The following is a 26307-nucleotide window of genomic DNA, read 5'->3' on the forward strand; positions in this document are numbered from 1 at the left end:
TTCATTTGGTAGTTTCTCCCCTTGGAGAAGACCAAAATCAATCAATAACTCTCTCAGTGACCAGTTTTAACTGAAGTCGGAAACAGTAACACAGATCAACGTAACATTCTTCTCATTTTGTCACTATTCTCACAAGTCTAGTTTTTCAGTAAAAAAAAGATGATTCGTTATTGATAAAAATTCCCTATTCCTCTCTGTACAACAGACTAATCAGGCCTAACCTTTGAGTCTATACTTAAACATTAAGTGTTCACTTAATTTTGGGGTCTCACGTACTGTGCCTCCACTGGTAGAGTAGACTCTTGTGGCTCTCCATCTACTTTTCTGTCCACAGTCCTTCTGAAAGCCTGAGGCTTCCAGAGATAACTCATCTACTCATGGATATTTAAATAAGTAATTCATGATAATTAAACCCAATATTTTTGAGTACCTCTTTTGAACTGGGCTTCATATTATCATCCCCAACTTCAAAGAATTTTAAGAATATGCCCATTATCATAATGGTAGAATGGGTGTAACAGACTCACCATAAGGCCAGTTATGACCAAAGAATATGCTGCTTTTGCTCCACCCCAGTGTTATTAAATGCACAGGATCATAGTAGGCACTACAGAAATAATTTCTGGAGAAGCAGTCATTCAAGTATTACTTTATTCCTTTAGGTTATTTTGAGGATTCATAAAAAAAAAATACAAAGTGCTGGTGAATATTTAAATTCATCATAGAATTTCTTATATTAAAAATAAACTGAAGCTCAACCAAGGAAAAATTTTAAAGGTTAATAATGCAAGTATACAAATGAAAACACTATAATAGTCCTATGATTTGTTGATCTAAACGTGAAAGAACCATGTGGCGGCCTGGATGGGAAGTGAGTTTGGGGGAGAAATGGACACATGTACATATATGGCTGAGTCTCTTTGCTGCGCACCTGAAGCCATCACAGCATTGTTAATCGGCTGTACTCCAACGTAAAATAAAAAGTTAAAAAAAAAAAAACAGCCAACCAAATGCAGTATGTGGCCCTTGTCAGAAAACAATTCAAAACAAGCCAACAGTATGCAGAAATTTTATGATAAGTGGGGAAATTATTACATATATACAGATCTTCCGCAACTTATATTGCTGGAATTGACTCTCAATAAACTGATAAGTTGAAAATGCATTTGAAACACCTAATCTACAAAATTAAACATGTTCAGAACACACATTAGCCTTTATAGCAGCAAAATCAGTTAACACAAATCCTAATTTATGATAAAGTACTCACTATCTCACACAATTTATTGAATACCTTACTGAAAACAGGAGGGTGTATAGGTACAGATGGTTGGAAGGGCATCAGTTGAGCACCCCTGTGATTATGTGGCTGATTAGGAGCTACATAGCTCAATTGGTAAAGAATCTGTCTGCAATGCGGGAGACCTGGGTTTGATCCCTGGGTTGGGAAGATCCCCTGGAGAAGGGAAAGGCTACCCACTCCAGTATTCTGGCCTGCAGAATTCCATGGACTGTATGTATAGTCCATGGGGTCGCCATGAATTGGACAGACTTAGCGACTTTCACTTTCAGGAGCTGCAGCAGCAAGAGTCAGAGCCCAGCATTGCAGGAGAGTATGATACAGAATATTGCTAGCCTAAGACTAGAGATCAAAGGATCAAAAATCAGATAAAATCTTCACACCATCGTAAAGTTGGAAAATCATAAACTTAACCACCTAAAGTCAGGGAATATCTGTAATGAGGAATTAATTACCTTTAACTTATTAGATGTGATAAAGACGTCTTTTTTAAGTCCTTATTTGTTAGAAATTAAACTGAAGTGTTTATGGGTATAATACAACGTCTTATAAAATATTATATAATATCTTTTATAGATATTATATAAATAGTTTTATGTTTGTAGGTATATAACGCAGAACAGAACAACCAATACCTGGCAAAATGTTCCTAATTATTAAAACTGGGTGATAACTACATGTAAGTTCCTTAAAATACTCTCTCCGTTTTTAATACATTTGTAAGTTCCCATAATATAATCTTTGGATAAAATAAAGTGCAGTACTGCACCTTGTAAACTTTCTAATACTGGTTTCCCATAACAGAAAACCCCAAAAGAATGAACTTTTGGCTAACCCAATACAAAACTTAGGGTAACTGTGTTGCAAAACTCAATTGAGACAGAACCTGAAAATCCAACAAACACTTAGCCTTCATAGTCCCAATAACTAACATTTCTTTTACTGTTTTAAACTCTTAACCATCATGTGCATGTGTGCATACTCAGTCGCTTAGCAGTGTGACTCTTAGGGATCCTAAGGACTGTTGCCCACCAGGCTCCTCTGTCCAAGGGATTCTCCAGGCAAGAATACTGGAGTGGGTTGCCGTTTTCTACTCCAGGAGATTTTTCCAATCCAGGGGTCAAAAACCTGTGTCTGCTACATCTCCTGCACTGCAAGCAGATTCTTTACCGCTGAGAATAAATCATCATTTTTAATTAGTGATTTGAAATTTAGTGTTAATTTTCACTTTACGTGCTGTGAAGTGTGTGTGCACATGCACAGAACGAGAGAGAGAGATGGATGGATGAGTGGATACATACTGTATGTGTATAAGTATATTACATATATGTAATGTATATGTAACATGAAAGTTACCCAAGATGGAACTGTAGAGGCCAAAAGTAAATAGAGATCAAAATATCATATTCTATACAGATTTTCCAGGAGTTCTCCAAAGTCCAAAGCTGCACTGATTATGAGTGGGTTCACACAGAGTTTTGCCTATAGGGGTACCAGTTGGAGATAATGAGTACAGTTAAGTCTAGAAAGTCTAGAACAGAAAGTCTAGAAATGACTGGGTCCCTCCAGAACATCAGGTTCTGCCTGCGCCCCATCCTTCTTAGCTTCAGCGCTCACTGAGCTCCCATAATACTATCTTCTCCCTTTGTGTTCTCAGACATGGGAGTGAGCATGACTGGCTGCTTACAATTTATTGCTGTCTTAGCAGCTCAAACTAATTGGTGGGTCTTTAACCTTATCCACAACTCCTATGAGTCCCCTCATTAAAACCTCTTAAATTAAACCATTTGAGTAACATTCCATTTCATGCTAAAATTTACCAATAAAGTAGTACAGCCTTATTGCACTTCCCAGGTGTGTGTGTGTGTGTGTGTGTGTGTATACACATATACATATGTATGATGTGATGGTCTGATATAAACATATTTTTTGAAATGATTACCATAAGGTTAGTTAACATATCTAGCATCATATACAGTTACTATTTTTGTATCTGTGCTGAGAACACGGGGACTTCCCTGGTGGCTCAGATGGTAAAGAATCTTAAGATTCACTCTCTTAGCAACTTTCAAACATACAGTACTGCTAACTGTAGACACCATGCTATACACTAGATTCCAGAATTTATTCATCGTACAACTGAAACTGTGTACCCTTTCACCAGCAACTCCCATTATTACAACTTTACCCATTCATCTATTAACAGATACCTAGGTTGTTTATACATCTTGGCTACTGTGAATAATGTTGAAATGAACATGGGGTCACAAATATCTGTTCCAGGTAGTAGATTCATTTCCTTCAGATACATACCAAGAAGTGGGACTGCTGGATTACATGGCAGTTCTATTTTTAATTTTCTTAGGAAATTCCATACTGTTTTCCACAATGGCTATAGCTATTTATATTCCCACGAACAGGGGACTAGGATTTCCTTTTCTTCATATTGTCACCAACACTTGTTATTTATTGTCTTTTTAACAAAAGTCTTCCTAAAGGTAGAAAGTGATGGCTTACTGAGATTTTATATTTGCATTTCCTTAATGACTGGTGATGCTGAGCATCTTTCCATGTACCTGTTCTCTAACTGTATGTCTTCTTCAGAAAAATGTCTATTCAGGTTCTTTGACTATTTTAGTTTAATGGGATTATTTATTTTTTGAGTTGTATAAATGTATATCATGGGAAATGCAGGGCTGGATGAAGTACAAGCTGGAATCAAGAATGCAGGGAGAAATATCAATAACCTCAGATATGCAGATGACACCACTCTTATAGCAGAAAGCAAAGAGGAACTAAAGAGCCTCTTGATGCAAGAGGAGAATGAAAGAGAAGACTGGAAAAGCTGGCTTAAAATAGCATTCAAAGAACAAAATCATGGCATCTGGACCCATAACTTCATGGCTAATAGATGGGGAAACAAAGGAAGTGGTGACAGACTTTATTTTCTTGGGCTCCAAAATCACTGCAGATGGTGATTGCAGCCATGAAATTAAAAGACGCTTGCTCCTTAGAAGAAAAGTTATGACCAACCTAGACAGCATATTAAAAAGCAGAGACATTACTTTGCCAACGAAGGTCCATCTAGTCAAAGTAATGGTTTTTCCAGTAGTCATGTATGGATGTGAGAGTTGCATGATAAAGAAAGCTGAGTGCTGAAGAATTGATGCTTTTGAATTGTGGTGTTGGAGAAGGCTCTTGACAGTCCCTTGGGCTCCAAGGAGATCCAACTAGTCCATCCTAAAGGAAATCAATCCTGAATATTCATTGGAAGGAGTGATGCTGAAGTTGAAGGTCCAATACTTTGGCCACCTCATGTGAAGGGCTGACTCAATAGAAAAGACCCTGATGCTGGGAAAGATTGAAGGCAGGAGGAGAAGGGGATGACAGAGGACGAAATGGCTGGATGGCATCACTGACTCAAATGGACCTGAGTTTGAGCAAGCTCCAAGAGATGGTGAAGGATAGGGAAGCCTGATGTGCTGCAGTCCATGGGTTGCAAAGTCAGACGTGACTAAGCAACTGAAAAACAACAATGAATTCCAAATACTTTGGGGGTACTACCCCACATCTGAAAAATGATTTGTAAAATTTATTCCCACTTGGTAGGTGCTTTTTCATTTTGTTGATTGTTTCCTTCGCTGTATAAAAGCTTTTTACTTTAATGTAGCCTCATTTGCTGATTTCTGCTTATGCAAAATGTATACCTGCTGATGTAGGCAACAATAAAGCTTTTTTTAAATGTATTTATTTTTCACTGAAAGATAATTGGGCTTCCCTGATGGCTCAGTGGTAAAGAATCTGCCTGCAGTGTAGGAGACAAAGGAGATGCAGGTTCAGTCCCTGTGTTGGGAAGATCACTTTGAGAAGGAAAAAAGGATAAATGCTTTACACTACTCTGTTGGTTAATAATGCTTTTTAACATAGTCAACTTTCTCTATAGATACTGTTACAGAGCCCTCATTGCTTGCGGAGGGAGCAAAACAATTAAGTTATTCTACAACTCAAATTAATACTATTTAGAAGGTCAAAATTTCAATTCGCATGAATTAGATGACTCTGGTTGTATGAATATAATAGGTAAATTTTTGTTACCTTTTTCTTCAGCATTTTATACCCATTCTTCAAAGTTCATTCAAACTTTCACCTACTTATCATATTAAGTTGAGATGATAGGCATGGTGATACACCCTGATATTAAAATAATTTAACAAAGAAACTTTTTATAGTAAAACCACCAGGTGTTTCAGTATTTTTGTTCACTGATGCAAAAATTCAATCTATATTCAGCCAAAGAAGAAGGGATTATAACACTGCAAAAGCAGTATATCTAAATGGGTAATATAACAAAAAGTCCTTCAACTTTAGCAAAGAAAACAATGCAAGAAATTACACTGTCAAGTGATACTTTTAAAGACTACAAACGACTACAAAATCATTTCTGATACTTTTGGTAAAAGCCTTAAATACCACACAAAGTCTTTTCTTCCGCCATGCAGACAAATAATTAAAACAACTTGCTCTCCAGAATTTCTGGAAGAAATGAAATGCAGTTTAGTTCAGAACACCACCTATACAAAGAGTATTAACTAATTATGAAGGCACCAGTGATGGCATACATACTAAGCCTAATAACTCAGTCAGTGATGGATGTCTGACATCGCATCAGCTGTGAGTAAGTGAGTGACATTTACAGCAAATCTTCCTATCCAAGTATACACTAGAAATTTCTTTATTTTTGGCCACGTGATCAAAATACAGAATCCCAACCTAGCATTGAACTCATGTCCTCTGCAGTGGAATTGTGGAATCTTAACCACTGACCGTGTGTTCAACCTGGTTTTAGAAAAGGCAGAGGAACCAGAGATCAAATAATCAACATCCGCTGGATCATCGAAAAAGCAAGAGAGTTCCAGAAAAATATCTATTTCTGCTTTATTGACTATGCCAAAGCCTTTGACTGTGTGGATCACAATAAACTGTGGAGAATTCTGAAAGAGATGGACATACCAGACCACCTGACCTGCCTCTTGAGAAACCTGTATGCAGGTCAGGAAGCAACAGTTAGAACTGGACATGGAACAACAGACTGGTTCCAAATAGGAAAAGGAGTATGTCAAGGCTCAAGACTGTTTATTGTCACCCTACTTGTTTAACTTATATGCAGAGTACATCATGAGAAACGCTGGGCTGGAAGAAGCACAAGCTGGAATCAAGATTGCCGGGAGAAATATCAATAGCCTCAGATATGCAGATGACACCACCCTTATGGCAGAAAGTGAAGGTGAACTAAAAAGCCTCCTGATGAAAGTGAAAGAGGAGAGTGAAAAAATTGGCTTAAAGTTCAACATTCAGAAAACTAAGATTAGGGCATCTGGTCCCATCACTTCATGGCAAATAGATGGGGAGACAGTGGAAACAGTGTCAGACTTTATTTTTTGGGGCTCCAAAATCACTGCAGATGGTGATTGCAGCCATGAAATTAAAAGACGCTTACTCCTTGGAAGGAAAGTTATGACCAACCTAGACAGCGTATTAAAAAGCAGAGACATTACTTTGCCAACAAAGGTCCGTCTGGTCAAGGCTATGGTTTTTCTAGTGGTCATGTATGGATGTGAGAGTTGGACTATAAAGAAAGCTAAGCACCGAAAAATTGATGCTTTCAAACTATGCTGTTGGAGAAGACTCTTGAGAGTCCCTTGGACTGCAAGGAGATCCAACCAGTCCATCCTAAAGGAGATCAGTCCTGGGTGTTCATTGGAAGGACTGATGCTGAAGCTGAAACTCCAGTACTTTGGCCACCTCATGAGAAGAGTTGACTCACTGGAAAAGACCGTGATGCTGGGAGGGATTGGGGGCAGGAGGAGAAGGGGACGACAGAGGATGAGATCATTGGATGGCATCACCGACTCGATGGACATGGGTTTGAGTAAACTCCGGGAGTTGCTGATGGACAGGGAGGCCTGGCATGCTGCGATTCACGGGGTCACAAAGAGTCGGACACGACCGAGCGACTGAACTGAACTGAACCGAACCGCTGACCACCAGGGAAGTCCAAATTTTCATGTATTAAAAGTTTTGTGGGGCTTCCCTGGTGGTTCAGTGGTTAAACATCCACTTGCCACTGCAGGGCACAAAGGTTTTGATTCCTGGTCAGGAAAGATCTCACATGCTGTGCAACAACTAAGCCCATGCACCACAACGACTGAGAGTAACTGCCACAACTACTAAAGCCCACGCCCCTAGAGACTGCGCTCTGTAACAAGGGAAGCCACTACAAGAGGAAGCCCCGAGCACCCCAGCTGGAGAGCGGCCCACTCTCCACAGCCAGAGGAAGCCCACATGCGGCAGCAAAGGCTTAGCGCAGCCAAAACGAAAATAAATTTAAATGTGCTTGTCAATTATTTTTAACCATGTGTATACATTATTAACCAGATAGAAATACATATATATATATATATATATATAAATCACTTAATAATTACTTAAGCAATGTATATAACACTGAGCTCAGTGGAGCAGAGATTCAAAAATTTAACACATGGTTATTAATCAATTTGAACACTAGGCAAAACAAAGATAACTGTGCTAAGTTCTTTAGTCGTGTCTGGCTCTTTGCAACCCCAAGGACTGTAGCCTTCCAGGCTCCTCTGTTCATGGTATTTCCCAGGCAAGAATAATGGAGTGGGTTACCATTTCCTCCTCCAAGGGATCTTCCTGACCCAGGGATCGAACCCTTGTCTCTTACGTCTCCTGTACTGGCAGGTGGGTTCTTCAGCACCAGTACCCAACAAGATCTAAAGGAGTATATCTATAAAAAAAATTCTGGCTTCACATCTCAGGGAAACAAAACAGTAGGATGAATTTTCAAGGTAAGGAGAACACTTGCATGACCAGGTCAAGAATCCCTTCTTTAAATCAACACTACAGGCTAGACAGACTGGCAGCCAGAATATCCCTGGGTCCAGTCTGGCTGGAAGGAGAAGCAGGTGTGGCGAGGCTCAATGATGAAACCCCAAATGGGAGAAGTAGAGGAAAGCTAGGAGAAGACTGAGAATCTCTGCATCATTAGTTTCCCTGCTATGTGGATTTCTTCTGCTAAGGTAATACAACCAAAAGAAGTAAGTTACATATAAAAGTAATGTCATAAACATGAAACCATAAAACTCCTAGAAGAGAAAACAGGCAAACCAGTCTTTGACATAAATCGTAAAAATAGTTTCTTGAACCAGTCCTCTAAGGCAAAATAAATAAAAGCAAAAAAAAGCAAAAAGGACCTAATTAAATTTAAAAGCTTCTGCATGGCAAAGGAAACCATCGGCAAAACGAAAAGACAACCTATGAAACGGGATAAAATATTTGCAAATGATGCATATGACAGAGGGTTAACATCCTAAACATACAAACAGCTCATACAACTCAATATCAAAAAACCAAACAACTCCAAACAAAAAATTCGCAGAAAATTTGAATAGACATCTTTCCAAAGAAGACATGCAAATGGTTTATAGGCACATGAAAAGATGTTCAGCACCAGTAATGCTTAGAGAAACAGAGATCAAAACCACAATGAGGTCTTCACCTCACACTTCACACACACTTTTTGATGACTATCATCAAAAAGTCTACAAATTGGGGACTTCTCAGTGGTCGAGCAGCTAAGACTCCAAACTCCAATGCAGCAGTCCCAGGAACTCGATCTCGCAGGCTGCAGCTGAGGATCCCACATATCACAAAGAAGATGGAAGATCCTGTCTGCCGCCACTAAGACTCAGCACAGTCAAATAAATTAATAAATATTAACAATAAAAAAAGTTTACAAGAAACAAATGGAGAGGAATGTGGAGAAAAGGGAAGCCTCGTATACTGTTGGTGGGAATGTAATGTTGGTGGGAATGTCACTATGGAAAACAGTATGGAGGTGCCTTAAAAAAAACTAAAAACAGAACTACCATATGATTCATAAATTCCACAGAAAAGATACACGTACCCCAATGATCATAGCTGCAATATTTACAATAGCCAAAGACACAGAAGCAACTCAAGTGCCCATCAGTAGAAACTGGATTAAGAAAATATGATGCATGGAACTTCCCTGTTGGTCCAGTGGTTAAAAATCCCCTGTCAGTGCAGGGGACATGGACCTGAACCCTTGGGGGACAATCCCACGTGCCGTGAAGCAGCTACCTGTATGCCACAACTACTGAGCCCAGGTGTGACAACCACTGAAGCCTGCACTCTAGAGCCTGTGCGCTGCAGCAAGAGAAGCCACTGCAATGAGATGCCTGTGCGCCGTAACTAAGGAGTAGCCCCCACGTGCTTGCTGCAACCAGAGAAAGTCCACATGCAGCGACAAAGTCCCAGGGCAGCCAGAAAATAAAAAAACAGAAGATGTGATACATTACACACACACACACACACACACACACACACACACACACACACACTCTCATACAACGGAGTATTACTCAGCCACAGAGAAGGATGGAAATACTACCATTGGCAGCAATGTGGATGGACCTAGAGAATATTATGCTCACTGAAATAAGCCAGAAAGTGAAAGACAAATGCTACATAATATTACTTAAATGTAAAAAAAAAAAAAAATACAAATGAATGTACAGTATATACAAAATGGACTCATAAACATCAATGTGTGGAAAACAAATCTGTAGTGACCAAAGCGGAGAGAGACAGGTCGAAAGGGACAGATTAGGGGGATGAGATTAATAGATAAAAACTACTATATATTAATGAGCTAAGCAACAAAGATATACTATATAGCACAGGGAATTATACTGATTATCTTGTAATAACTTATAATGGAACACAATCTGCAAATACACTAGATCATTATGGTGTGCACCTAAAACACAATATTGTAAATCAACCATACTTTAATAAAAATAAAATAATATTTTTTGAACAAATACTGTCATAAAGAGAATGGTGTTCATTTACAACATTAATCCTCTCTGAGGTGATGTTTTGCAAATGGTAGGGTTCAGAAAAATTTTCCTCATTGAATGATGAACAATTATTATTTCTTAAATCAATGTTATAAATATAAAGAAGGAAAGAAAAATAGATATCAAAAGAAAAAAACACACAAGAAAAAACCACCCATGAAGCAGATGAAAATCATAGTTAAACAGTTAGCTATAAATTTAAATTTTAATTACCTCTGTAACACATGACAAATAAAGCAGAGATAACAGAAACTTGATGAAGCTATAGCAAAAAGAAAAAAGAAATTAAAGATGAATTGACGGTCAGAGAAGTAAAAGAAAAATAAACACCACTGAAATGAAGACCAAATGGAAGCAGAAGAAAAAACAGGCACTGCTAAAAAAAAAAAAAAGTACACACAGGACATGATTGAAAGAAAATTTTCAAAGGCAATGAACAGACAAAAAAGGTTTTTAGAGAAAAAAATAAATTATGAACAAAAATGACAGAAAATACAAATGATAGAGATGATAAGCCAAGATGAATCAACAAACACAAGCATACCTGGTGGTTTAAAAGAATTTTTAAAAAATGAAAGAATTGAAAAACTGTTCTCCATATAATTCAAGTAAATTTTCCAGAAATGAAAGAAAAATGTAAACTAGAGATTAAAATAATATAGCACATCCAGGAAAGAGACATGGACGCATCAACACTAAGACATATTCCAGTACTAGACTGCCAAAAGGGTAGTGAGACCAAAAAAAATCAATCATCTCTAAGGAGAAAAAAAACCCAGGCAGCCCTCAGAACCTCTACAGCAAACAGTGAACAGCCTAAAACATCAGCCAGAAAAGAAAGTGAGACTGAGGAATTTCTTACCCAGCCAATTTGTCATTTAAGATAAACTTTGTGTAAAGACATTTTTAAAATGTAAGCACCTAGGAAACTGGTTTCCCATTAGCTTGTCTAAAAAATTTTAAAAAGCTAAATTCAACCAAAGAATACTATACAGAAACAAAATGGACTGAAGGGAAGTAATGAAATTACTTAGTATTTTAATAATCTGCATATAGAAGAGAAAGTAACAACTATAGACAACAACACAAATTACATATCTATCAAGAGGTAAGTGAGGAAAAAGGCAAACCTCATTTAAAATTGGAAAGGAAAATAATCTAAGTATATAGTAGGAATAAATTATAAGTATTTTTAAAAATACAAAGGTGACATCAAGAAAAATAACCAATTACTATGATATGCTGAGAAAGAAGGTAGAAAGGGAGAAAAATGAACTACACCAACTATCACTACACTGGGAATTAGAAAATGTTGGCTAATAAAATAGAGATCCAAGTAATATAAACTATAGTTAAAAATATTACCAGTGAATTCAAACTCTATACCTTTTGAATTACTAAAAACTCATTCTAAACAGGAAGAAAATGTTAATCACATGTTTATTGGCTCACACAAAGATTGTATAGTAACATATTTTTAGGAGCAGAAACGATAACAAATACTATGATGACAGAATTAAGACCAAACACAGCTCTAAAGTCAATGAATGAAAGTGAGCTTAATAATTCTTAAGAGAAAAGACAACTGATTCACAAAGTGAAAGCTAAGACTTAAAAATACATCTAAAGAAGTGTCTCAAAAAATGGTGAAAACAGAAAGATAGTTAAAAGTATGCTAAGAAAAAAAAAAGTATGGTCCGAAAGAAATAGAGCTTCTATGGTGGCTCAGAGGTAAGGAATCCGCCTGCAATGCAGGAGACACAAGAGACACGGATGTCATCTCTGGGTTGGGAAGATCCCCTGGGGAAGGGAATGGTAACCTACTCCAATATTCTTGCCTGGAGAATTTCATGGACAGAGGAGCCTGGCCAGTTACAATCCACGGGGTTGCAAAGAGTCAAACATGACTACAGTGACTTAGCACATATACACACAGAGAGCAGAAATTAATACAACATTGTAAATGAACTATACTTTAATAAAATAGTTTTTTTTTAATTTTAATTAAAATTAAAGAAATAGTTGTTGGGATATTACACAGGATTAAATTTAAAGTATAAAAGGAAAGAATTAACTAATTTGATAATACAGGTATTTTATAATGATAAAGAGTATAATCCCAAATGAAGATTTAACAGTAAGATTAAGATTTATGCTCCCAGCACTATGGTGGTTTAGATATTCTAAAAACCCTTTCCTTTTCAAACACCTAAAAATAGGAATGCAGAGTACATCATGAGAAATGCCAGGCTGGAAGAAGCACAAGCTGGAATCAAGATTGCAGGGAGAAATATCAATAATCTCAGATATGCAGGTGACACCACCCTTACAGCAGAAAGTGAAGAACTAAAGAGCCTCTTGATGAATGTGAAAGAGGCAAGTGAAAAACCTGGCTTAAAACTCAACATTCAAAAAAAAAAAACAACATTCAGAAAACTAAAATCATGGCATCCAGTCCCATCACTTCAGGGAAGATACATGGGGAAACAATGGAAACAGTGAGACTATTTTTTTGGGCTCCAAAATCACTGCAGATGGTGACTGCAGCCATGAAATTAAGACACTTGTTCCTTGGAAGAAAAGTCATAACCAACCTAGACAGCATATTAAAAAGCAGAGACATTACTTTGTCAACAAAGGTCCATCTAGTCAAAGCTATGGTTTTTCCAGTAGTCATGTATAGATGTGAGAATTGGACTATAAAGAAACCTGAGTACAGAAGAATTGATGCTTTTGAATTGTGGTGTTGGAGAACACTCTTGAGAGTCCCTTGGACTGCAAGGAGATCCAACCAGTCCATCCTAAAGGAAATCAGTCCTAAATATTCATTTGAAGGACTGATGCTGAAGCTGAAACTCCAATACTTTAGCCACCTCATGCGAAGAGTTGACTCATTGGAAAAGACCCTGATGCTCAAGAGATTGAAGGCAGGAGGAGAAGCAGACGACAGAGAAGGAGATGGTTGGATGGCATCACCAACTCGATCGACGTGAGTTTGAGCAAGCTCTGGGAGTTTGTGCTGGACAAGGAAGCCTGGAGTGCTGCAGTCCATGGGTTGGCAAAGAGCTGGACACGACTGAGCGACTGAACTGAACTATAATAATTAGATAAAATACTATATTTTATTATAAAATGTAGAGCTGGCCTGAAGAAAAGTAACAAAACTTTACAATGACCAGAAACAAGAGAGAAAGTCAAACCCAGAGTAACAAGTTAGTGATAAGGCTATAGGCCACACAGAAGGAGCCTGCAGACACCACCAACAGGGAACCTGAAGACTTAACAGTCATGCAGAGCAATAGATACATACAAAGTGAACAGTGGAAGTGAGGATCCTAAACAAAAGGTGAGCCTAAGAAAGCTACAACGTAAGTGAAAATGGGAAAGGAGTGACAATAGAAAGAGAGTTACAAGCAAAAGGAAACTAATGGGAAGTAGATTTATACATGTTTGGTCAACTGCTTTGCCACAAGGGCACAAAGGTAATTTACGGAAAAGAATATATAGAGACTTTTCTACAAATGATGCTGAATAACCTGGTATCAGAGTGAAAGAAATCTGAACCTAGAACTCTCATCTCACCCCGTATAAAAAAATTAATTTGAGGTGAAAAATGTCTTAAAACACAAAAGTTAAAACTATAAAGTTTTCAATACAAAACACAGGAGACCATATCTGTGATCTTGGGGTAAGAAAAGACTTATTGCTGACAACATAAAAAGCACTACAATAAACTACTGTATAGCCCAGGGAACTCTACTTTTTCAATATGTAATATATATATCCACTCTTTTTAGACTCTTTTCCCACATAGGGCACTACAGTGCACTGAGCAGAGTGCCCTGTCTGCAGGCAGATTTATCATAGTGCTTTTTATGTTGTCAGCAGTAAGTCTTTTCTTACCCCACAGATATGGTCTCCTATGGTGGCTCAGATGGTAAAGAACCTGCCTGCAATGAAGGAAACTGGGTTTGATCCATGGATTGTGAACCCCTAGAGAAGGGAATGGCTACCCGCTCCAGTCATCTTGCCTGAAAAATTCCATGGACAGAGGAACCTGGTGGGCTACAATCCATGAGGTTGCAGAGTCAGACACAACCAAGCAACTAACACACACATACATATATATACACACCTGAATCACTTTGCACTACAGCAGAAACACAACACTGTAAATCAATTATATTCCAATAAAAATGAATTTTAAAAAACCACTACATTATAAGAACTGGATCAATTGGATTTTCTTAAAATTAAAAATTTCTATTTATCAAGGGATATCATGAACAAAATTAAAAGGCATGGGTAGAGGACTTTTCCAGAGGTCCAGTGTTTGAGACTCCACGCTTCCACTGCAGGGGGCATGGTTTTGATTCCCGGCTGGGGAACTAAGACTCCACATGCTGTGCGGCACAGTCAAAAAGTAAAATAAAAGGCAAGGTACAGACTGGGTGAAAATATTCATAACTCACATATGTGACAAAGGCCATTTATTCAGAATAGGAAAAGAACTCCTTCAAATCAGTGACAAAAAGAAAACACAGGTAAAGCATTAGTATAAGATATATCTATCTCACGTAGAGAGACAGACAGCAAATAAGCACGGGGAAAGATATCAACATCATTAGCCATTCACTTCAGTTCAGTCACTCAGTCGTGTCCGACTCTTCGCAACCCAATGAATCGCAGCACGCCAGGTCTCCCTGTCCATCACCAACTCCCGGAGTTTACTCAAACTCATGTCCATTGAGTTGGTGATGCCATCCAGCCATCTCATCCTCTGTTGTCCCTTATTAGCCGTTAGGAAGACACAAATTAAAATACAATAAGCTGCTTCTTGAAGATCTATTAATTATGAGTAGCTAAAATGATATAAGCTGACAACATCAAATGTTAGCAAAGACTTCAAGCATAGAGAACTCTCATATATTGCTGATGGGTTGGGAAAAAAGTTTGGCAGTTTGGCAGTTTTCTTACAAAGTTAAACACACACCTACCCTAAAACCCAGCAAGAGAATTGAAAGCATGTCCAAAAAAGGACTTGTAGGAATGTTAATACCATCTTCATTATAAGAATCCTAAATTAGAACCAACACAAATGTCCATCATTAAGTTAATAAATACCTAACACTCATAGATCAAAAGAATGTACATGAATCTCAAAAACATGTTGAACAAGAGAAGTCAGATACACATAAACTGTATTCCACTCAAAACAAGTTCCAAAAGACAGAAATGTAAGCTATGGTACTGAAAGGGATTAGAACCCATTCAATGTATATAGTATTCCATGGTCCCATTTTGAGGAGGGATGAATAGAGCAGAGACAGAGAGAAAGAAATTGTTGGGCAGAGGGAGGGCTCTTCCTTAGTGCCGAATGCCAGTCGATAAATCAACATTTTAACAACCACATGGCAAAAATTATTTTGAGCAATAATTATCTATGGATGCTAAATCCAAGAGGAAAAAATGAATAAGGAGAAATATATTTGTATGTCTTAACATTTCTTGTTAGCTGTTTGCTAAATAGGCAACAACTGAGAGAGGGGAAAATAATAACTATATATAGAGAAACTATAACACTTCGACTAGCAATGAAAATTAATACTACCAGTGAGGGGTTGACAGATACAGTGTGTCTACAAAAGCAATACCCTGACAAGGACGGGACATTGATCTCACATACTAATCGAAAAAGGACTAACCTAAATCTTGTCATGAGAAAACATTAAAAGAAATTGCAACATTCTATAAAATAAACAGCCCTCTATTCTTAAAAGGGGCTTCCCAGCTAGCACTAGTGGTAAAGAATCTGCCTGTCAATGCACGAGATGTAACAGACGCCGGTTTGATTCCTGGGTCAGGAAGACCCCCTGGAGGAGGGGATGGCAACCCACTCCAGTATTCTTGCCTGGAGAATCCCATGGACATAGGAGCCTGGCAGGCCACAGTACACACAGTCACACAGAGTCGGATACGACTCAAGCGACTTAGCACGCATATTCTTAAAAAAAAAAACAAAACGAAACACTAGCGTCACGAAAGGCTGTGGAAATGTCCTACATTAAAGGAAAGAGATATCATTAAATGCAAAAATTGATCTGGGGCTGGATCTTGTGCTAAAAGAAAAAAATGCTATAAGGATATTACTAGTACCAGTGACAACTGATGTGTAGATTGAGGGCTTCCCCAAATGGCTTAGCAGGTAAAGAATCTGCCTGCAATGCAGTGGACACAGGAAATGCAGGTTCAATCACTGGGTCAGGAAGATCCCCTGCAGGAGGGCATGGTAACTTATTCCAGTATTCTTGCCTGAAAAATCCAATGGACAGAGGAGACTGGAGGGCTACAGTCCAAAGGGTTGCAAAGAGTTAGACACAACTGAATGACTACGCACGTATGCATGCATACTTCCCCATGTAGATTAAAGAATTATACAGAAGTTAAATTTCCTGAATTTGATAAATGTGCTGTGGCTATGTTAGAGAATATCTGTGCTCTTAAAAAATACATACTACACTGAAATATTCCAGGTTAAAGGATCATGATATATGTAACCTACTCTCAACTGATTCAGAAAAAAAAATAAACCCATGTATGTAGAGAGAGAGAGGGAAAAGGAGAGAGAACTAAAAAAGTAAAACTTAAGTGGAAAATGTTTATAATTAAACTAGGTAAAAGGTATATGAAAGTTATTTCTATACTTTTCATAATAACTTTTCTGTAACTTAAAATTACTTCAAAATAAAAAATTAAAAAATCTAAGAGAGCATCAAGTAACAATAAAAAAGTACATTCTGGTGACCACAGTCAGATCTCTGGTTATCTAACTCAGGGGGAAGGTGTTGACTAAAAAGCAGCCTATTCTGAGAAATGGAATTATTTTATATGCTGACTGACATGTCTGAAAACACAGAGGTACACATACAGCAGAATCCACTGAACTGTATATTTAAAACCTGTGCATTTTATTAAATTTAACTAACCTAAATAATCTTAAAGCCGTTAAGGAGATGTAAGACTTGGCATGGGGAGAAAATCAATGATCAAAACATATAATCATCAGCCTACCTAAAAATGAATCAGATACTGCCCATGTAACCTGGAAAACACTAAACCAAACAGTTAATTTTGTCAATTCTCTCTAAAAGAATTTACCCACTATTTAGGTTTCTTAAAATTCCCAGAAATTAATATTACCTGATTATTAAAAATTTTTTTTTCAATTAGCAAATAAAGTTGAGAAATAAGCTATCATGAACAACAATAACAACGAAAGGGAAGATGAGTCTTCAAAGGACTTCAGATAATGTAAGTCCATTCTAGATATTTTCAGAAATAAGAGATGGAATTAAAACATGGCAAGAAAAGGGATACCAACAACATACCAGGCAGACAGAAATTGGATATACTATCTGACATTAGGAACAGAAAACAAAATGCTCCTATTCTTCAATTTCAAGACTGGAAAGGACTGACTGTTCTTCGACATTAGTCAGCTAATCTCTATAAACTACACTCTGAAATTCAGCAAGTTCTTAAATAATCCTGCTTTTTAAAAGTCTACAGACTTCCCCCAAACCAGACACAATACCAACTTTCTGCTGTTTAGAGAGCCAGTCTAAGAAGCACAAGAAGTCTAAGAAGTCTAAGTCTTCCTTGCTTAAGTAAGTAAGTAAGTTAAATCGCTTAGTCGTGCATGACTCTTTGCAACCCCGTGGACTGTAGCCCAAGCAAGTAGTAAATTCAGTTTCCTTGTTTTAGACATACTGCATGGGTTTTGGTTGCCAGTACTTTGAGTGATGTCTCTTTCTTAAGAGAAAGCAGTAGATTAACTTAACAGTGAAACATAACAAAAGTTAACAAAACTATGGCTAAACAAAAATATCCAACTGAAGCAGAGAAATTTAAAGTAAGAAAATATAAAAAATGCAATAAAGGATGTGAGACACTGAGAAAGGTCCAATGGATATAACTGGCGGCATGGAGAAGGAAATGGCAACGCACTCCAGTATTCCTGCCTGGAAAATCCCATGGACAGAGGACCCTGGTAGGCTACAGTCCATGGGGTCACAAAGAGTCAGACACAACTGAGTGACTTCACTTTCACTTTTCACTTTCAAGGAATATTAAGAAGGAGCAAAAATAGTAGTTGAAGAGATAACAACTGAGAATTATGCAGAGCTAATGAATGACATCAGTCCACAGATTAAGAAGCATAAATGCAAAGAAAACCAAACTTAGGCACATCATAGTCAAATTTTGGAGACCTGAGTAAAGAAAAAACAAAAACAGCAAGGGGAAGAGAAAGACAATTTATAATAGCACCAAAAATATTAAACACCTAGGGGGAAAAGATAATTTATAGCAGCACCAAAAATATTAAATATCTAGGAATAAATTTAATTATATGTGAAAAATTATATACTGAAAACTATAAAATTTTATCAAGGGAATTCCCTGACAGCCCAGTGGTTAGGACTCCCTGCTCTCACTGTCATGAAGTTTGACCCCTCATGTGGAAACTAAAATCCCAGAAGCCGTGCATGGTGTAGCCAAAAAACAATAACACAACAACAAACAAAAGAACTCAAAATACTTTATTGAAACAGAAATTAAATAAGGGCAAGATGATATAATAATTGAGGTGAAAGTAAAAGTAGAACAACCAAAGAAATGGAAGAATAATTCACATTCATGGATTAAAATACTCCCTATTGTAAAGATATCAATTCTCCCCAAACTGACCTGTATATGCAAAACAATTCTATTCACAATCCTAGCAACTTTTTTGTGAAAACTGAATAATAAGTTGTAGAATTTAAGGGCAATGCAGAGAATCAACAATAGAAAAAGCAATTTTGAAAAAAGAATAGGGTTGAAAAACTTATACTAAAATATCTATTATAAAGTTATAGTAATTAAGAAGTATGGTACTGTCACGAAGATTGGCAATCATTCAAACAGAAAAAAAGAATCTACACCTACACAGTCCCATATGGTAGCCACTAAACATATGTAGCTATTTAAATAAATTAAAATTAGTTAAAATAAAAAATTCAGTCCTTTTGAGCACTTGCCACATTTCAACATCTCAGCAGCCAGCTATTAAATTGAACAGTACATATACTAACATTTCCATTATGGCAGAAAGTTCTATTCAACAGCACTTATAATAGAGAGATACACATAGAACTACTTGATTTATAACAAATGTGACACTCTAGTGCAGTGGGGGAAAGCTGGTCTTTTTAATAAATTGTGATGGTGCAATTTTATGTTCATATATGAAAATTAAATAAATAACCTATTAATCCACCATCACCTCTACCTTACACCCAAGGTCCCCAACCTCTGGGATTTAACGCCTATATGATCTGATGTGGAGAGTTGATGTAATAATAATAGAAATAAAGTGCAGAATAAATGCAGGGCTCTTGAATCATCCCAAAACCATTCCCTCCCGCTACCACCACGTTCTATGGAAAAATTGTCCTCCATGACAGTGGTCCCTGGTGCCAAAAAAAGTTGGGGCCACTACCTTACACAATATATAAAAATCAATTCCAAGTAGACTGCAGGGAATTCCCTAGCAGTCCAGTGACTGGGACTGAGCTTTCATTGCCAAGGGCCTGGCTTCGATCGCTGGTCCAGGAGCTAAGCTCCGCAAGTCAAGCAGTCAAACAAACCAGCAAAAAAACCAAGTAGACTGTCATTTTAAATGTAAAAACATAAGACAAAGAAGTTTTTAGACGAAAACACAGGAAAGTAACTTCACAACCTTGTAGTAGACAAAATTGTGTCAGTCATAAAACACAATACCAGTAAAGAATATTTAACAGGAAGTTAAATTTGAGAATGTCTGCTTATCAAGGCATCATAAAGAGAGTGTAAAGGCAAGCCATAGCCAGAGAAAAATCATTTGCAACACAGATACCTGACAAAAGACTCATCCAGAATATAAATCTGGTAAGTCTCTACAAAATGGTAAGAAAAAAGCAGGCAGACAACCCAGTAGAAAAATAGATAAGACACAAGCACTTAACAGAAGAGGATATCCGAACGGCTAATAAGCATATGAAGAGCTGTCAAGCTTCGTTTACCATCAGAAAAATGTACATGAAAATTCAGTGGATATCACTATATTCCTACAAGAACACCACAGTGAAATTACAGATAAGCAAAACGAGGCATTGGTGGTACAAATGGAACTCTTACACACTGTGGACACAAGTATAAAACAGTAAAACCACTTTGAAAAATGTATGGCCGAGTTATGGGTTAAACTGTAACCCCAAAATTCATATGTTGAAGTCTTAGCACCCAGTCCCTCAAAATGTGACCTGATTTGGAAACAGTTACCGCCTATGTAATCCGGTCATTAAGGTGGGCCTGAATCCAATTATGACTGATGTCTTTATAAGATGGGAAATTTTTGACACAAATAGAAGGAAGATGATGTGAAAAGACATTGGAAGAAGATATCCAACAAAAAGCCAAGAAGAGAGACCTGGAACAGATTCTCCTCTCACAGTTCTGAGAAGCAATCAACTCTGCCAACATCTTGATTTTAGGATTCTAGACTCAAGAACTGTGAAAACAGTAAGTTTCGGTTGTTTAACCATTCCCCACCCCCCAGTCAATACTTCATTTTGAGAGTACTGACAGATTAACACAGGTGGCATCTACTTAGTGGAATATATGCATATTTATAACCCATTGATTCCTCTTCTTTATATACGCACAATAAAAATGTGTATATATTTTTACCAAAAGAATAGTCTAAGAATGTTCACAGCACTGTTATCTTTAAAGGCCTTAAACTAGAAACAACCCAAGTGCTCATCAACATAAATAAATTACGGTATATTTACGCAATGGAATTTTATATAGCAATGGGAATGAACCAATTACAACTACGTGCAATAATACTGAAGGATCCTGCAGTGAAGGTGAATGAGAAAAGTCAGACACAAAAGAGTACAAATGGATGATTCAGTCCAGTTCAGTTCAGTTGTTCAGTCGTGTCCTACTCTGCAACCCCACTGACTGCAGCACTCCAGGCCTCCCTGTCCATAGACAACTCCCGGAGTTTACCCAAACTTATGTCCATTGGGTGATTATAATAATACAGTTGAACATGTAAAAGTAATGTGTGGCATAATAAGTCAGGATGGTAATTACATTTGGAAAGGAGGGAGCCAACAGGTATTGGGACAGGGCAAAAGGAAGGTTTCTGGGATGCGGGTATTGTTCTACTTTGTGATTTTGGTGAATGACTATCTTCAAGTTGTATGTTTATGATCTGCACATGTTTTCCATATAGTTTATTCATCATTCAAAAAGTTCTTTAAAAACTGAGTATGTGAGTAAATAGATTAGAACAGTTCAATCATATATATGAGAAATTTTTAAAAACAACCATAATGTAACACAGATAATGAGACATTAATGAAAGCATAGGATAGAGAGAAAAGGTCAAGTATAAGTCTAACTGGAGTAGCAGAAGAAGATACTGAAGAGAATGGGTGAGAATCAATATTTGAATACTGAAAATTTCCCAGAATCAACATGACACAAATTCCACATTAAAAATGTATAATACCAACCAGGATAAATAAAAAGCAAATCATATAGAATAAATTATAGTGCAACTGCAGTACTCCAAAGACAAAGAGAAAACTTAAAATCAGATACAGATATAAGACAGATGATTTATAAAGGCATGAAAAATAGATCAATTTCTGTTTTTTGGAAAATTCTCATGTAAAAGCCAAAAAGAGTAATATGATGAACACACTATAATACCACTCAAATGTTCACAGTGTTACTATTTTGCCTGACCCCTCAAAGTTTCTCTAAACAAATACATGACTTTCCCTTTTGGGAAAATGCAGAAAATGGGCTTTCAATAGCAGGATTCTTTATTCCCAAATTCTTTATCATGCATTTCACAGGAACAAAAACATTATTCTGTTCAACTATAACACCATCATTGTATCTATAATTTGATAACATCACTCTAATAGAATCCAGTTGAAGTTCTCCCAGTTAACCCAAAAATGTCCTCTAAAGCTTTTCTTCCTACTTACTCAGGATCTAGCTATTATTTCATGATCCAGTTAAAAAAAAAATCAAATCAATGGGAAGACTATGTATACACAAAAAATTTTTTCATTGTTGTTCAGTCGCCCAGTCACATCTGACTCTTTGTTACTGAACAACAATGAAAAAATTATACACACTTGACAGATTAATCATTTTACCATGTCTTGAAAAAAGACTTACCTGCCATCTCTTCTCAGGGCAAAAGTGATGCCATCTTTCTGGAAAGGAAGCAGCTTTGCTCTTAGTTTGTCAGGCAAAAAATCCAGCTGTTTATAAGAGTCACTTATCGAACAAGAAATTTGAGGTGTAAGAGACTTTTTTATGTTATGACCTCTGGACATGATGATCCTAAAAACAAAACAAAACAAAAATCACAAGGGGGAGGGGTGAAGGAAATAGATATTACTAAGTGTATTAGAAAATTAAAGATAAATAATAATAATAAAGTACTTATTAGTAGTCTTGATATACCAGATATAAACTGGTTAAATTGTGTTCTCAGAATAAGCAATTAAGAAAATTCAAAGCACTGAATCCAAAAGCAATTACTTGTTGCACTGTCTAGGGACCAGCATTTTCTATTTCATTTGTATTCTATTAATAGTTGAGCCATAATGTAGCAATAACCCCTGTTTTAAGCAATAAATGCATTACTGAAAAGTTATAAATCAACTAGATTTATAAATGAAATATATTATTTTTAAAATAAGGAATGAATTTGTTACAGAAAGATGAAATTACTTTTATAGTTGATCCTTTTATAGATACTCATCTTCACATTATATCAGATTTTCTAAGAATGAAGTCAAATTAAATTTTATCATTTGTTTAATTTATTTATTTATTTGGGCCTACCATGTGGCTTGTGGCATCTTGGTTCCCTGATGGGATGGAACTTGGGCCCTCAGCAATCAAAGTGGAGAGTCCTAATCACTGGATCCCCAGGGAATTTCCTAAATTGCACTTTAAAAATGATAAGATACAAAGACACTAACTCCAAATTTATAATTATTAAATTAGCTCAATATTATTAAATGAGATTGATTTTTAAATATTAAAATGAATTCTTTAACCACTTGAATCCACAGTATAAACACAGCCTGATTAGCACTTTTCTCACCAGTGAGTTTCCACAGCTATAGTTTTAATTTTCTAACATAGAAATTTCATATCTTCAAATTCTTAGACCTCTGCAAGAAAAAATCCTATTAAATCACTGAACTATAAAGCTTCTTTAATAAGACACTTTGTATTTAGATTGCAACTTTCATCTATTTCATTTTAAAAACCTCATTTCATTTTAAAAACAAATTTGCTTTAATTATCAATTATTTGCAGACTTATAAACTTCAGCCTCTCACTCCCCTAAAAAAGTAATTAATCTCTGTGTATAATGTTTAAGAATATCAAGAATTTGACAAATATTTATTATTAACAAATACGTACAACATGCCACAATCTAGAGAAGCAAGGATCACACTCCCACAGAGCTTACATTCTTGAGGGGTAGACCGAAAATAAACAGATAAACAAGGAGATTAATTACAGTATATAGTACAAGTATTATGAAGGACCTTAAGAGGCTAGTAGCTACTTTAAGCAAGTTGACCAGGAAAGTGCACTCTTAGGTGATGCCTGCTCTATAGTCTAAAGGATGTGAAAGAACCAGTCAGGTTCAAAGTTGATAGAAGAGCACTCCGGGTGAACAGAATAAGTGAAAGGACCCTAATTTGAGAAAGGGCTTAGTGATTTCTAGAAACAGAAAGCAGGCCAATGAGGTTAAGCCAAGGGACAGACAACATGAGATGACGCTATTGAGATAAGCAAATGTCAAATCACAGAAGGCTGTCATAAAGAGTTTGGATTCCACTTTAAGAATGAAGGTAAGTCAACGGAGATGTGTTGCCAAATACACTATTTATTAGGCAGATATAGCTATTTAAATGTAATTAAAATAAAAAATTAAATTCCTCAGCTCCATCCACCATGTTTCAATTTTCAACAGCCACATATGGCTAGTGGCTATCATACTGAATGGTTCAGATACACAAAACACTTCATTCTTCACTGAAAGTTGTATTGGATAGTAATCACTGGAAAGTTTTAAGCAGGGCAGGAACACAATCTGACTTATAGTTCAAAAACTACCAGATGAGGATAAAGCTGTCAGTAGAAAGGCAGGGAGAAATGTTCTTATAGGACGTGGCCAGTACACAAAGCCCATACTGCCCCAATGATGACTGAATTTAGAGGTGATTTATAACTCAGACCTGTTCTCAGAAGCAACACTGAGTCAGTATCCCCAGTACCCTGTCAGCAATAATAACAAAACTCTGAATAAAGAACAGAAAAATGGCTCAAAAGGGGGGAAAGCATGAAACTCCTCATCATGCTGTGAAGCACATGGCAAAAATCATCTTAACAATGGAACTATGGAGATTTAGGAAATCTCTCAGAGGTAAAGCTAATAGGACTTGCTGATGGAGTACATGGGGGGAATGAGGGAAATGTGAAATCAAGATGTACGTTTAGTGTGATGAGTTGTACAGTTTACTGAGAGGCTGCACAAGTTACTTAAAGGCTAATGAACAAATGGATTGGGAAGAAAAAAAAAATCAACAGATTTTTTAGGAATATATACAGTTAGAGATGACCACAAGATAAGAAGTGGACATGTCAAACAGACTTGAAAATACATCAATCTGGAACTCTAGGGAGAGATCAAGGGTGGTATGTGTTGGGAGTCATCTTGGGATAGTAAACCTATATCATTTTTTGCAGTCACCCAACATCCGGGACCCCTGCTATATTTAGAAATTTCCTTACATTACATATATGGGTGGGAGTCAGGTATCACCTTCCAAAAATAAAGCTGGAAATAACAGATTCTTGCTCTCCCAGTTTGCCTTACACATACAGATTTTGCTAATCAGATATACCTATTTCAGTCTTTAACCTAGAAAGTAAAAATTCAAAAGCATTGGGATTAAGTGAAATTTACTCTGGTAAGGGTAGTAACAGCAGAAAGAGTCATGCCCACTTTCCAGAAGGAATAAGAGCTTAGAAACCGTTCAGGGTAAGTGGCATAAGGGAAACCATGTTTTAGTGAGGGACACTGCAAGAAGCTAAGAAAAATATACAAAATCATTTTAGTACCTATTATCTTTGCTTTTTAATATTGTAAAAAAAAATTTAACAAATACTCCAAGAAAAAAATATCCACTATGTTGAGGTCACATTGCAACTTTTATTAGGACTGAATCAGGCACTGTTATTAGTAAAAATAAACAATGAAACTAAAATAATCTTAATAAAAACTGTTCTATTAGAGTAACAAGAGAAAAAATAATTATTTAATATGAAGATGGAAGAACTCTGAAAGAGTAACGTTTAGAAAAAATTAAACTAAAATTATGAGCTGGCTCACTTATAATTCAAAAAGGTACCTGAATGCATAAAGAATTTAAAAATGTAGTGGTACAATCTAATTAATAGAAAAGGAATGTTTTACTTAATACTCAAAAGAAAAACACTTTTAGAAAACCATTTCCTATTTATACTATCTTTCTTAAAGAAGTACTTACATTTCTTGGTTGTAAAACTTACTATGAAGCAACATAATGAAGTCAGTGTAGTACTAGCATAATGATAGACAGATCAATGGATTAGAATTCAGAGTCCATAAATAAACACTTACAGTCAGCTGAATTTTGACAAGGGTATCAAAATAATTCAAAAGAAAATGAATAATCTTCTCAAGAAATAGTGCTGGGACAACTAAATGTTCATATCCACATATAAGAGCGAAACCAGACCCCTAATTCACACCATGCACAAAACAAGTAAAAACGATCAAGGGCTAAAACTAAAAAACTGTTAAAAGAAAGCATAAGAATAAATCTTGGTGACCGTGAGTTATGCAATGGTTTC

At 36.6% G+C, this 26307-nt stretch overlaps 1 protein-coding gene across 4 annotated transcripts in view; it reads right to left on the reverse strand.

The window, feature by feature from the left end:
* Positions 1-26307, reverse strand: part of ZRANB3 (zinc finger RANBP2-type containing 3) — a 264527-nt gene that overhangs the window by 215752 nt on the left and 22468 nt on the right. For 2 of the 4 annotated variants that reach the window (XM_065931454.1, XM_065931455.1), the window contains exon 2: positions 22558-22725. In XM_065931454.1, the coding sequence (XP_065787526.1) occupies positions 22558-22718 (161 nt within the window). In that variant the 5' untranslated portion in view covers positions 22719-22725. Of the gene's footprint in view, positions 1-22557; positions 22726-23232; positions 23341-26307 lie in introns of those variants that run through there. The other 2 variants (XM_065931453.1, XM_065931456.1) reach the window with 2 other exon arrangements.

The sequence above is a fragment of the Muntiacus reevesi genome, chromosome 3, assembly GCF_963930625.1.
Source record: "Muntiacus reevesi chromosome 3, mMunRee1.1, whole genome shotgun sequence".
Lineage (NCBI taxonomy): Eukaryota > Metazoa > Chordata > Mammalia > Artiodactyla > Cervidae > Muntiacus > Muntiacus reevesi.